The sequence below is a fragment of the Rhea americana genome, unplaced genomic scaffold (assembly GCF_003343005.1).
Source record: "Rhea americana isolate MKP2758 unplaced genomic scaffold, rheAme1 scaffold_453, whole genome shotgun sequence".
Taxonomy (NCBI): domain Eukaryota; kingdom Metazoa; phylum Chordata; class Aves; order Rheiformes; family Rheidae; genus Rhea; species Rhea americana.
Genome location: NW_028186594.1, coordinates 37,517 through 52,399, shown reverse-complemented (window position 1 = coordinate 52,399; position 14,883 = coordinate 37,517). Strand labels below are relative to the sequence as shown.

Genomic DNA, 14,883 nt, shown 5'->3' with positions numbered 1-14,883 from the left:
TCTCTAAAAGCTCAGATGAGCAAAATCTACAAGTGAATTTAAGAGTTCAAGAAGCTAATATTGTTACAAAATATGAAATTCTCAGGTATATGTATAATTATGTCCTTTACCTGTTTTTTTTTTTGTTTGTTTGTTTTTTTTTCCTTGTCTTACATAGCCTAAAGTTGCATTCAGAGGTGGCAGTCGCTGCTGGAGTAGCGCAGAAACCGGCGGGAGGCTGACTGATGTGTTCAGTAGTGTAATGACAGGCTCTGGCTCATTATATGATTGCTACAAATCACAGGTTCAGTTGATTATAAATGAGATTTTTTTTTAATATTTCTAAGTGTTTGGGTTCTTTGTAAACACAGCAATCAAAAACTATTTCTAATACAATTGCTTATACTAGAGAATACAATAGCTATGTTTGATTTACTCGTAATAAGTAATCTAAATCTCTAAGGTAATATTAATTAAGAAGGACAGGTTTTTTTTAATACATTCACAATAAAGATTGTTCATCTATTGTGTATCTTACCTTCCATTTCCTTATTTACCTTGTCTAAAGTCATATAGATCACTTTTTGTACAACATCATCTTATTTCGGGTCAATCAAAAAATGTTTTAAAAAAGCTCCCTTAAAAGATATTTCTATTTGAAAATACTTCGCAATACTGATGGGCTTACTCTCCTTTGTCTGATAACTTTCATGGTTTATGATCTTAAGCCTTCTGCTTTGTTTATTGTGCACYTTTTCTCTCAGTTTAGTGACTGGTTCATTGTGAACATCACAGCAGGAGTGGGGCTCACACTRATTGAAAGAGGAAAGGACAATAGATCAGTTCAGATTGAACTTTTCATATTTTTGTGAGGAACAGTAACAGAAGACACAGGTGTTTGTGTAGAAAGCTGACAAATGGGTAAGAGGTAGCATTGACCAGTGTGAGAGAATATGTGGAGCCAAAAAAACAAAAATTAAAAAAAAAAAAAGTGGGGGAGGAGAAATCAAGACTTCAGTTATGTTTAGCTGAGAGTGAGCCATACAAGACTTAAACATTGGCATTTTAAAATGTAGGACTAGTTAGGGCCAGCATGGGGAAGCAGGTTGAAAGAAGATAGATCTGTAGCTGAAAGGTAGAAGTTGAAATTGTGTACTGGGTTGACCTGGAGAGAATAAAGTGAAGTAGTCTGATRTGGCTGTGTGAGGAGTGAAAACGATTAAGAGTAGGGAAAATAGGAGAGTCATAACAGGAAAATTAAGAGGTTGTGATTTAAAGGAACAGTCAAATCAAAAAAAAAAATGAATGGAGAGGGTTAGACTCAGAGGGAAGCTGTAACAGAAGCTGCTTTTTAAAAAAGATTCAGAGATAGTATGAGCTGTTGCAGAACTTGAGAGATGAAGGAATGTGGTGATTAGGTAGTATTTGGTTATGTTATTGCTTTTTTCTGTTAGCCATATGTTATTGCTTTTTTCTGTTAGCCAAAACCTTTCTAGAAAAAGGAGTGGAGTAAATGATTGTTCAGGAAAACTGAGAAGTTGGTGAAAAGGAGGAACCTGGGTATTGAGCAGATATTTCTATGGCATACCATAAATTCAGAATCCAAACGTTCTGCTCATAGAAACTAGTCTGCTGAGCAGGAGTCTTCTCAGTCTGACCAGTAGAAAATGTCAAGACAGTTAAGTACGTTAGATCTCTACATTTTGGCATTAATAGCCATATACTTTCACTGAAGTGAAAAATTCAAAATAATAAAATCCCTTCCCCAGTGCCTTCAGGATCCATTACTTAYCCTATAGGAGACTCGTGACTTTATTCGTCTGCATTCAGTCCAGCAACTGGGCTGCTTTTTGGTCACAGAAGTATCTTACAGACATGGAAAACTGAAACATGAAGTAGAGGGACTTTTCCATAGTCAGGCAAAAGGCAATCTGGAACTTTGTGCATAACTTCCTATAGCTGCTAGAGTGTTTTGTTCCATAGAGGGGCACATCTCACGTACATTTGGTCTTAAATTTAACCCTGTGAATTTTCCAAGCACTAGTAATTTTTTTTTTCATTCCCAAAGAGCTAAGAAAACATACCTAATAAAGGTTTGGAAATACCAAACAAGCATTTGCTCCTTTTTTACTTAATCTGAGTAGAAAGACCCTTCCTCTAGAAATGAATTGGCTCCAAGTTGGCTTTGTGACTTAAATAATCTGTAATGGTTTGAAAAAATGTCTCCTGATTCCTATTAGTAATTATCTACTTAGTAATCATCTACTACAAAGYGGTGCAGAGGTTTTAGGCTGACATGGACTGACATTTATATTCCTATGCTTAGCTACACTGAGCAGTAGTCAATAGCAGAAGTTACCYGTAGTATTTTATCAAAAAGTATGTCCTTCTTAATCTGGTTACTCCCAAGGATGATCCCAGTTACAACCTTGTATAATGAAATGACAATTTGATGTGATAAATATTAATATCAATAATTTTATTGTATCTAAAATGTAGAATGAAGAYAGTGTAGACCTACCTCAGACCTACAATTCTCCCCTCTCAACATCAGAATATTCTGCACCTGTGGACTCTTCCCTTTTATATGCACCATGGTCTATATATGGAGAGGATAAGCAGTCTGCTGGTTCTCAGCTTAATGTAAAGTCCAGGTACTCATTTTTGATGGAGAAAAGAGCTTTTATGTTGAAGGAATGGGTGGCCCTTTTTTTTTTTTTTTTTTTTGATTGACTTAATTTTAGCTTAATTAAATAAATAAAGTAATTGTTTTCAGGATTCAGCCTGAAAGGAATGATTATGGTAGTGAAACGGATTTATATGGACTTGTGTCTAACATCTTGGAAGAACAAGATAAATCTCAGCCATATTTTGCTGATGGGTGAGTATCTTGTCATGCAGGCTCTACTGGCATTCTCTTTAAATAACATTCCCTTCACTTTCATATGATACGTGGAAGATTTTTGTCCAAGTATTCAAATTGCTTGGTAGCTTTTTGTGCTCTGAACTTTACAGAACTTTTTGTAAAAAAGTTTTATAAACAGTTTTTGTTCACAAGACGTCCTAGAAATGAATATTCAAATAAGTCTCATTGGATATATGCCTTGGGCTAATTTTTTAGGTAAAGATTGTCTTGAGACTTTGGGTTTCTTTCTTGATTCATTTAAATTCTCAGAAAATACAAAATGGGAAACTACACTCTTTTGCTCTTTTCTGAACTGGAAGGAGGGAAGAATTCCACGAAGAATGAATATATCCTGATACTAGCGCTACCAAAGCAGTGTATGCATGTCTAAGTGTCAAACTTAGGTCTACATCCTCGAGCCAGAAGAAACCATCTAATGGTTGTAGTAACTTGRCACGGTAGGTTCTGTCTTGCCCAAACAGTTCTGGTGATTTATGTATATACCCTGAAGTTGTATGGCTCAAGTGAAAGAGAGCTTYAGAGAGAATCAGTCTTGACTGAAAGATCACTTACTAATAATTCATTTGTTCTAGTCAGTTAAGACTGGATTTCTGTTTTYAGTACTGCTAAATGTGGCTATCGTTGTAATGAGTTCTAGGTATGATTTCACTGTTTAATCTGTTTACTGCTTTCCCTGACTGGTGGTGAGGGTTCTGTGTTAACTTTAACTAGGATACAAATGTGCTGGTAACTTTGAACAGATGACAGTAGCAGATAGAGGTTTGGATAAGACATTTTTGGGGTATCAAGAGATGGGGTTGAGGGAGAACAGGGTTCTTAAACCTCTTTCTACATTTGTCTGGAAATGGAGGAGAAATAGCACAGAAAATTCTAACCATGTATTTCTTGTTTTTTCAAGGAGTTGTTCTTCCAACTTGAAGTCAGTATGGCCTGTGAACACAACCAGAATCCCAGACCACCATGACTTGTTGTCAGAAACTAAAAGACCAGTTGTAGCACCTGTCTCACAACAGGTTTTTTATACTAGTGAATCCACACCTGCTGAAAAACAGTACTTGCAAAGTGGTAATCTTGCATCCCAACAGAAAGCAGATGAATGTTATCATGGGTTTAATGGCACAGACTTTGAAGAGCAGTGGTTATAYACTTCTCGGAATGATCATGCCACCTGTTACAACGTGCAGACTAATGAGAATGTTAAGACAGCACCCGTGTTACAGAACTATCCATATGTTAAAAACACCTTTACGCCTCAGGTTGGGTTTTCAGAAGTAATCAAAGACTCGGGAGCTGATGCCTACTCTTACGGGAGAGAGAAGGTGTGTCCCAAAGGTGCAGATGTGCAGGTACAGCAAAAGCAGGCAGAAACATTTCTTCCGCAATTTCACAGATATAATGAAAATGCAGATTATAGTAGGTATACTGAATATTCTCATCCAAATAAAGCAAAGCCTAGCAAGACTAGCAATTGTAGTCTCCAAGAAAATAAAAAGTTGGTAAATGGAACAACTGAGGCACCCTCTGTGGACACAGAAACCTATACTAAGTTATTTCAAGTTAAACCAGGAACTCAGAAGAAAATGGAAGATATAATTCCAGATCAGCAAAACTTTACATTTTCCAAGGCTGGAGGACTTCTGCCAGAAAAACAATTTGCAAATAAACCTTCATTCTGTGCAGAGTTTGGGCAAAAATCAGAGTATGGRCTAAAATCTCTTACAGCTTGTTCAGGGAATAGTGATTGTGCAAATCTTGTAGAAAAGCAACAGTTTCCCAAGTCTGATCTACAGAATTCTGACTACTGTAAATCACTTACATTATTACCAAACTCAGCAAACACTTCAGCAGGTACTAATGTAAGGCCAACTTGGATGAACATTCAAACTAAAACCAGTGCTTCTGTCCCATTTCAGAATCCAAGTCCTTTCGTGAAACTGAATAATCATTTATCTACCCTTTCAAAGGGTTTCAGTCATTCAAATGATTTTTTTCAGTTGTCATCTTCAAATTTCCCTTTAAATAGTAATTTATTTCACAAGTGCTGCCAAGATAATCCTTCATTTTTTTCTGGTTTTGAGTTTGGTTATAATGCAGCAGATCGAGCTCAGTCTGCTGCTTATGTAGAATCACTAGTTAAGACTGGAGAAGAGAATCTCTTTGAGTCTGTAAGTGACAAGAAATTAAAGCAGCCAAATGGATTCTGTGAAAATTATTCAGCTCAACAGTTTGAGATCACTGAAAATGTAAACAAACACTGTTTCCAGTTGAAGCCACAGAGTGGACATTATGATCTGGAAGAAGGACAAAAACCTACAGATGGGTTACTGCAGAGCACATACCAAGATTTAATGGAGTCTCAGGGTCAGTTTAACCTCAGACAGGGAAGTGGAGACAGTAATGCTGTCAATCGTGTGACTCGTCCACAGGTTTCAAGCTTTTCCAACAATTACATGATGGGTGACTTGAGACCTAATCAGCAGCTTGGCTCAAATGGATTCCCCTTGAGATCAGCCCGTTCATTTGGCCATTCAGTTGTGCCTTTGATGGAATCTTACGGCTTGTTTTCCTATGATGATTTAACTCACTTCTATCCTTATTTTAATGATATGATGTATGGTGACAGTTCATTTTCTGGTTTTGTACCAGCGTTTGGATTTCAAAGACCAGTTAAAACTCGTAGTGGGCTTGCCAGTGAGTTATATGTTAGACTAGAAGAATGTCACGAACAGTGGAGAGCTTTGGAGAAAGAAAGAAAGAAGGTAAAAAATAAACTAGTAATCTTAGCATGCCGTATGACAAAACTGATTTAGATCTCATCAAAGTCCAGACCAGTTAGAGAACATGGGTAGTACTCACTGCTGCRAGTTTAAAGTTGAAATACTTAATGGAACATTGAAGAGAAAATAATTTACTTCTGTTGCTAAGGTTGTAAAGTTTGCAGCCTGGTTGGTAGCATAGTTAATGTTATATTGAATATCGCACTTAAAGCGGGAATTCAGTGGCTTTCTCAACCTCTGTTTGTGTTGGGGTGGAGAGGGGGGCATGTTCCACCACTACCAAAATCATGTTACACTTTTTTTTTTAACACATGTGAAATAAATTCTCCATCTGGAAATTTTGAAAGCAAATCCATAAAATATGTTTTGATATAGGACTAAACTTTAATCATTTTAAGAATTAATTAAAATTCTTATACTCTTTTGGCTCTTTCAATCAGTTGTTCAGACCTTCAGCTGTTACCCTCAGATGTTAAACTTAAGATATATATTAGGCTGAAAAAATAGTAATATTAAGACATTGTTAAACTAAAACTACTCAGAGAATTCTGTATGAAGTGCTTGCTTAATTTGATTTTTTTTTTCTTTTTTTTTAAATAAACATAACTCTCAGGGTCTCTTTGGTGAATGTAAAAGCTGTCTTCATTTTTGCCAGTTCAAGCTGGTATTGAACTTCAAAAAAACTATCTGGAGCCATCACTTTCTATGAAGGAAGTCCAACCAAAAATTACTTGAGARTAGCTCTGCTGTGCCAGTCCACTCAAAGAAACTTCATTATGATGGGAAAATAGGAAATGCATTGACTAAAATTTACCTTGAATCCAATCAAAAGCTGGTGGTTGCTCTGAGTAGAGTGGTTGGAGGGAGAAGGAGTTTGAGTTAAGGAGGAGAGTTTGAGATCTATACTTGCATAGAAAAATGCCAAAGTGAAAGAGTTGTCATGTGCGTGCTTACAGGGAGGCTGGAGWACAGAAGGTTTGGAGAAGATTAGGTTACAAGCTTAACTGGACCACCACAGAAAAATCTAAGAAATATAACCTTACGACAGTTTTAGCTAAGTAGGTTGTTTCAGAGTGACAGAAGAAATKGGAGTGAATAAGATCACGCCGAAATTTGAAATCTTATGGTCAGATTTCAAAACAATTTTCTGATGACTGAATACTGTTTGATTGGAAAAAAGAACTCCACAGTTTCTTGACTAATACGTACAAAATTTAGGTCAATTGCTGACTTAAACACTTTTAATTTAATGAATAATGTTCACATCTGTTTGCTCATTTGTTCTTGCTTTGTAATTCTAACTTGCCTCCATTTTATTTACAGACAAAATTAATGTAGAATGTCGGATGATACAGCAGTTTTGAAACACATTATCTTGACATTAAATACTTTATTTAAACTGCTTCAAGTAAAGCGGTTGTCCACATAAGGCAGGTTGTTGTATTACTAACTGGTTAAATCCCACATGGCTAAATCCACGTTTATCTACTCTTTAAAAAATCCCAAAACCCTAAGGGAAAATCTGATTCATGGAAAATATCATGTATCTGATATTTCTTCTTGTTTCTGTAGTAAAACAGTTTCCAAACTTAGATTTTTAGAGAGTTATTCTTCTGTTTTTCTGCAGACTGAATCAGCTCTTGCTAAGAACTACCCAGGGAAAAAGGTTTCCAGTTCTAACAACACTCCAATCCCAAGGCTGACATCAAACCCTTCAAGAGTTGACCGCTTAATTGTGGATCAGCTACGTGAACAAGCCAGAGTGAGTTGTAGAAGGATTAAAAAATCTATTGAATTTAGCATGTTGATCTTAAGAGTACTGTGTATACAATAAGATAGCAGAGCAGCTGTTGCCAAAATAGCCTCGTATGKGTATATAGGGGGTAGTTTTTCAGCAGTTCTGTTAGAATTTTTACGCCTCCAGGTTCACTGCTGCTGTTAGGAGGTAACCCACTGAGCAGTTGAGTACATTAATGTACATACATGCTAGGGGGCTATATAATCTAGTGTAAGAATGTACATGCGATGCTAGAATCCAGTTGACTAACTGCCTGCACAGCTCTGGGATGTATTTGTTAATGCAGGATGGTTATGTGATGCAACATCAGCCTGAATTTCCATGTAATTAGTTTGCTTCTTAAGCTAAACTGTCACAATCTGTAGGCACATGACTGTTGTCCCTTGAACTGCATGCAGCGCTCTAACCAAGTCGTGCTGCYGGTGTGAGATGTCATTCATCTTTGTGAGGCAGCAGCCTGCACTGAATTCTGCAAGGGAGATGGTGACCATAAGCAGAGCTAGTTCTGTGCTGCCAGCAGAATAGTAGGAATCCAGTTTTGCTATTCTGTGGCTGAGAGGCTGAAGTGTGRTTCCTTGTGTTGCAGAAGGGAGAGAAGTGTGGGCTGAAGGCATGGTCACCGAGGCTTGCCACTGCTAGGGGGATGTGGGAGTAGAAGCAGCAGCTGTTTTTCTGACAGGTGCTAGCTCTGGGAGGAACTGGTAGCATGCCTGTGCTTACCTGCTCCCAAGCCAGTGGTAGTAAGTAGCAGCTAGCCTTTCGTACTGCTTTTGCACAGGTGAAATGAGCTGTGGAGCTGTGCCTGCTTACTGACTGCTGAAATCTGCCTGGTTTTGTTCATACAGCTGAGCAGAGAATGTAGTGAAGGGGGTATTGATAGGCTGAAGTTTCATATTTAGGCCTCTACACTTTCTACACTATTTTTTACAGGGCTCCAAGTAATAGTTTTAAGAAGTTTCCCCTGTAATCTAAGAAACTTCTGAAAAACCTGAGAGATTGAGAAAGAGAAGGATTAAGCCTTTAGTGGTTCTTGCTGGATTGTTTAAGCAGCCCAGCTTTGCTGGCTTTTGTGAATTTTGCTTTTAGACACCTAGCACTTTGCCCAGGCTTAGTATAAAGAATGCAAGCACTTAACTCAGGACTGTCGATCCCTTTGGAAGAGGTTGTGGTGCCTGAAAATCAGATCTTGCAGAACTTGTCCTTGTGTGGCTCTGAACACAAGAACATCTGGATATATTAAGTCTGCAAAATGACTATCAGGTTTATCTTAGTTCATTTCACTTACTAACATAGTCCTACCATCCCACTCTGGCATTGCCCCTTTCTTCAGGAACAAGTCTAATTACTTTCAAACAGTTTAACCTACTTTCATTCCCTATCCTAGTGACTGATTTCTCAGTTGTTCATGTGAAATTCTGCCCACTTCCTCCAGTCTTTTTTTTTTTTTTCAACCTCTCAGCTTCCGTAACAATATGACGTCTTACCACTTTTTGAGTCTGCTGGTTGTTGCTGCTGTAACAGTAACGTGTAGTTTATTCCTGCCTGCAGGTGTTTTTTTCCAGATAAAAGGGAGAGCAGGATAGTTCTGGTAGCTGGAGGCAGCTCTTGATTGTTTTCTATCCTGACCCTGATAACCAGAAAAGCTAGTGGCAAGCAGGCTGCTGTGTTCTGCTATTCTTGATGCTATTGCCCAAGTAATTTTTTTGACCTACAGCCTGCTCTGAGGATACTTGGGGCAAGTTGGACAAATTCCATTGGCTCAGGTGCCATTGTTATATATATATAGTTTATACTGTATACTCAGGTGCCATATATATGTATACTTTCTCACAGTTACAAAYATAATATCTTTTTCCTAGGAAATCCTGCAATTATGTTCTGGTGCAGGGATAGATCAGCAAATTGCACTGTGCTCCCAGCCTTTCTCTCTTTTAAACCCGTGGATGACCATTAATCATTGGGCTTCTGTATAGGTGGATGACCATTAATTATCAGACTTCCTCACAGGTCTTAAATGATCTGTGAGCAATGGTTTGGGAATTGCTGGCCAAGGGGAATTCATAGTAATGTGCCTATTTTAAGCTATGAAATAAGACAGGAAAAGACCAAGTGGACTGAATAAAATTGAATGATTTTGGAGTTCTTGTGCTTGGTATTCTCTGAAAGAGCTCCTTTAGCATTGACTATCCATTCTGAAAGWCAACCTGTAGCTGTGGTTCCACAGCTGCTTTAGCCAGTCTGAATTGAGACTGCTGTGCTCTTGTATTGCCCTTCTCTTTGCACTAGTGCAGGGAGCTCATCTGGGTAAAAATTAGACAGGCTTTATGTGGCTTTCACCCCAGGTAATTGCAGGAATGCTGATGGAAGGCCGGATCAGGGCAGCCTTTATTTAGATTAGTGCACATTGTCTTGGAACCACCTCCTATTACAGAGTTGTCTCAGACTCATATATATCCATTATTAGCCAATAAGTTAGGTATCCTGATATTTGGATATTTTAGCTTAAAAGTGTATCAGTGTTGTTGCGGCACACTCAGGTTTTGTACAACTTCTATTTTGAAGAAGTTGAAATCCTAGGTAAGAATTTTAACTGTTTCAAAGTACAAATTCATATACTGTTCCCAAAAGAATATAACTGTTATTGTTAATCTTTTCTTTGTGATGTAGTTAATTTGCATTAAAGTCTAGATGAGTACAATGTGAATTCTTGTAACAGATTTAAAATGTTCATTAGGTTGTGACTTTACTGGGAAAAATGGAACGCCTTCGCAGTTCTCCCCTTCATGCTAACATTTCTACTGCTCTTGACAAACATCTAGAGGTAATTCACGTAGTGCAGTCACGTAGAAAAGATGAAATTGTAAATGCTTCAAATCGACGAAGGCAAGGAGCTCCCAGGTGCCAAGATGACAGAGGTATAACTATGCTTACATACACTTTTTAGGTAACAGAAAAATTCTGCATATACTGCAAGTCTGTAATAAAATACTTTCTTTTTTGTATTGTGGTCTTAATTTATCCATGTCTAAAGCTTTGAGAAAGATAGAAAGATAATGGTTTTGAGAGGGTACTGCAAACATTAAACATGAGACAAATTGGTTAAATCATTTATCCCATAAATAAACCAGAAAGTAACAGAAAGTTAGTGAGGTGAGGGTTTTTTTATTTTGTTTTCTTTTTGGTTTTTTTGTGTGTTTTTTTTTTTTTTTTTTTTTTTTTTTTTTTGTAGTGCAGTTTGGTATTGGAGATGACATCAAGCTTTTATGTCCTTATTCTTCCTGCTCCCCATACTCCTTTTGCCATCACTTCTCTACTCTGTATTTCTGTGTAGAACTTGCTTGGTATCTCAATGCTGATCTATAAAAAGAGACTAAGCTGGCCTTGAGTTACACATGGATTTCTCCTTTAAGCATTTCTCTCATAGATTGTCATAAAATAAAAATCACATTGTGGATGGATATACAAATGTTTGTTGGAATATTTTTATGGTATCCAAAATATGCAGAAAATTCAGCTTTGTCTTTCACTRTTATACAGGCAGAATAGCAGATACCCTTCTCTCTTTATTTCTAGGATGTGAATCAGAATAAAGTCATGCTGTCTGTAATGCTCTGGTATATGGCTTTACGGGGGAAGCTTTGTTAYACTTCTGAGACTCTTCTGTGCTCTTCCTTTCCTGCCTTTCTTTCTGCAGCTGAATTAGATGGATTATCTTAATCCTTTCAGATGTCCCATCATGCAATTCTGTCATTCTCAGTTTACTTCAAAAGAGATACTGTAGCAATTTTTCTTTTCACCTCTTGACAATCTTGTAGTGTTTTTTCTGTTTACTTTGAAGATCAAGTTACTTGTTAAGAATGGAGTATTTGATTGTTAAGTCCAGCAAAATAATTAGCATGGGCTTTAGCGCGGTTCCTTACCTAAGTCAGTAAGCTGTTTAAGTAAGTACTATGGAAAAGACTACCTGTCAGTCCTTGAGATCTTTCCTCTGGTCCCACTGCTGAAGGAAGAGAAGATGAAAAAGTGGGCTTTGGACAAAGGGATGTGATTACTTAAGACAATAACAAACTAGAAGAGTTGTCCTTCCTTCATCTACCTCTCATCCTCCATAACAGCTTTATCTAAGGTGTGTTAGCCTGTCATGGCAACTGGGGAGACTTTTCAGAACGGTAGAATATTTGTGGTAGGGCTGAGGTAGTAACTAATACTCTCTGCAAGTCTGGAAAAGCCTTGAGGCAAATGCCTGAAGCTGTGCATCTCCCTTCTGTGACGGGAGCTTCCTTGCTGTTATATGGGGGGAGTTAGTTTTGCTTTGCCTTGTTTTGCTTTTGAAGAGAGGTCTCCCCCCCGGCCCAACCTTGTTTTTACAGCACCTTTCTATTCCATCTGATATGATATTAAGTACCTTATCAAARTAGAACCTACCTACTGTGGCCTCTGTTCTAGGAAGTTTGATTTAAACAAAATTCTTACTGGAGCCATGGTCTTCTCTTCTTCCAGTTCCCCCACTGTCGTCGTTACTTCAATAGAAAGCAGATGTATCTGAGTCRGCCCATATCTGTGGTCTTGCACAATGTGTGTCTGAAAAATTCTGCTGTTGCACGCTGGACTTGCAGAACTGTACCAGATACCTGGCAGTTACCTGTAAATGGTTTTGACAGCCTAATAAATGAAGTTCTGGAGGAAATCGTGATGAGAAAAAYGATTTACTGAGTGTCTTCTGTCACCTAGAACAACTATTCAAGCCTTTCAGTGCAGCTTTCTACTTCTGTTTGGGATTGCTATATTCAATGTTTGAGGTCTCTCAGAAGGATCTAGATATTACAGATCATCTTTTGAGAGGAAGAAAGACCTTTTTAATGTTTGTAATCCTCAGGCACTGTATTCGGCCAAAAACTTTAAAGCACTCTTCTTTCTTCCCRTGAGGTTTCTCCTTGTTACCTGGTAGTGGGCCAACTACTAATCATTATCTTGCAACTTCGAAATGCTAGTTTATATAAGCATCACTTGTTTCTTAGGTTCTTCTAGGCAACAGTCAATAGGCACCATTCCTGTGATCTAATCATCTGGATTCCACAAACCTTGGTGCAGAAACCTGTGTGCAACCCAGTGCGTAATGTTACGCAGCGTGAACCAGCTGTACTGGGAGTGAGTGTGCTCCTATCCCAAAATAACATGCAAGTTCTCACTGAAAATTTTGGTGCCTAGAAGAGGGTATCARATTTATTTCCTCACACAGGCTAGAATCAAAATCAAAAGCTTTGTATGTGCATTGAGTGCTGTAAGCACTGAACTGTTGAGTAAATGGACCACTGTACCACCTCTGCTTCTTTTCATTCTAAAGCAATGCTTTCTGCCACATTTTATGCAAAGCTTGATCTATATGCTGTAGTAAAATGCCGTGAACTAGCTATTCCTTCACCTGTCTTGCCTGAGTAATTCCTTAGGCAAGATGGGTAAAGGATCCAGTTTATGGATCTGAAGGGGTTGGTATGAACACTGAGCAATGAGTTCACACAGGGGAGGAACGTAGAGCCTCTAGTGCRTGGAGTACATGGAATACTCTCAAAAACAAAGGTGACTATAAGGCTTTAGGTACTCCTGATACTAGATGACAGCTAAGTAGGAGCTTTAACAAAGTAAGTACCTAAATTCCATGTACCTGCCTTTTTGTATTAGAGCCTAAAAGTCACCATTTTCCTAGATTCAACAGCTACAGCCCTAGAATGAAAGAGAAACAACACTGAAAGGGGCCTAAAMAGTTTTGTTCTTTTTAGAATTGCCAGGATGAATTAATTTCAGATAGTGTTTCTGGTTAGCTATGTAATAAAGATACAACACACTTTCCTCCCTGCAGATGTTTTTGCTCTTGCTTTGGCAATTAAAGAGATGAGCATAGCAACACGTAAAGTACGTACTACTCTTTGGTGTGCGCTCCAGATGACCTTACCAAAAGCTACAGCTGGACAACTGGATACAGAGAAAGCTCTTCAGGAGATGGTACAATGTGAAGACAAAGTGTGTGAAAACACGAACAGCTGCAGCATCCCAAATCAGAGGGCTGAAACCAGCAAGCGCTAATGAAATACCAGCTGCATGCAAGAGTAAAATTGGCAGTGTAGATGCATAATGAGATGATATGCTAAATCTTTCTACTTGTAAAGTTTGAACAACTAATTTTCATTCATATTTAAGGCTGGTATCTTGATGAGAAGTTGAATTTGCTTTAAGGGCTCTCAGGTTCTACTTAAACTGTTACTACATAATGTCAGTTAGGCTTTACAATGCCAGTTTATTGTAAGGCCTAACTGATGAAAGTTAATTTGAAAAATAATGAGACTAATTAAACAATTGACAGCCAAAATATTATTTCACTTCTGCAGCTGGGCCCTGGTATAAAGCTCTTCTGATAAGTTCTTTTAGGTTTGTTTTAGTAAGTAGGTTTTAAAATAATGATTCTTAAAAGACTGTAATCTAATGTACCATACAGTCTAGTATCAGACAAGATTGTGATGTAAAAGTATCTTCCTTATCAAACTAATACCTGGAAACAGGAGGAAAACAATGCTAGAAATACCCAATATTCATGTAAAATTAAATATTTAAAATACTAATATTTATGAATTTGAGATTTTTAGAATCCAAGTTTATGAAAGGAAATGCACCAGGTTCTACTAAATTAGTGATATTATAAAATTGCTGTTGTGAAACCATACAATTTAGTAAATACRTTCAAATCATTTGGGCATGCTCTTGGGAAAAAAAAAGACCTCTGTTTTAAAGTATTTAAAGATAATCAAAATATGACATGCACACAATATTAACCTTAAAAAGCTGTGCAGCAGCTGAAATAATGAGTATTGTTTTTAATGCCTTCACTTTAAAATTTGAAAAGAGGGTATCACAAAGTTAYGAGATTTAGATTTTTTTAAAGTTACTCTTTCACTAGTTTGGTTTGAGATTTGGTTGTCATATTTTACATTTATTAGTTCGCACCTGTATTTCCGACAGCTATTAATGCTTGAGGTTTATCTGCATATCTTATCTCAATATCTTTGTACTGAATATAAATAACTTATTGATATGAAATGTTGATATTATGTGGCTCAGGAGATAACAGGGTTTTAACAATTCTAGCATCGAGTTTAACTATAATGTGTGGATTAAATTTATTCAACTATCCTTGCCTAGATACATTGATATTTTAAATGTCTGTGTTCTTCCTACTTCTAGAAATCCTGATGTGCAAAAGGTGTAATCACACCACATAAATTGTCATTAGATGATGTGAGAAAGAAACTGAATGAGAATGCAGGAGAAACTTAAGTAACCATTTTGATCACTGATATGACCAAAAATACTGCCAGAGTGAATTTATTGGGGCAGGAGAACAAAGTACATCT

General features: G+C 37.4%; 1 protein-coding gene across 1 annotated transcript; it reads left to right on the top strand.

The window, feature by feature from the left end:
- Nucleotides 1–226: 226 nt before the first annotated feature.
- Nucleotides 227–13,561, top strand: MEIOC (meiosis specific with coiled-coil domain). The gene is made up of 7 exons (XM_085316157.1): nt 227–283; nt 2,479–2,633; nt 2,756–2,860; nt 3,804–5,664; nt 7,310–7,444; nt 10,215–10,395; nt 13,338–13,561. Exons 1-7 carry the CDS (start codon nt 242–244, stop codon nt 13,559–13,561), a joined length of 2,703 nt encoding a protein of 900 aa, XP_085172283.1. The 5' UTR covers nt 227–241.
- The last annotated feature ends 1,322 nt before the right edge of the window (nt 13,562–14,883 follow it).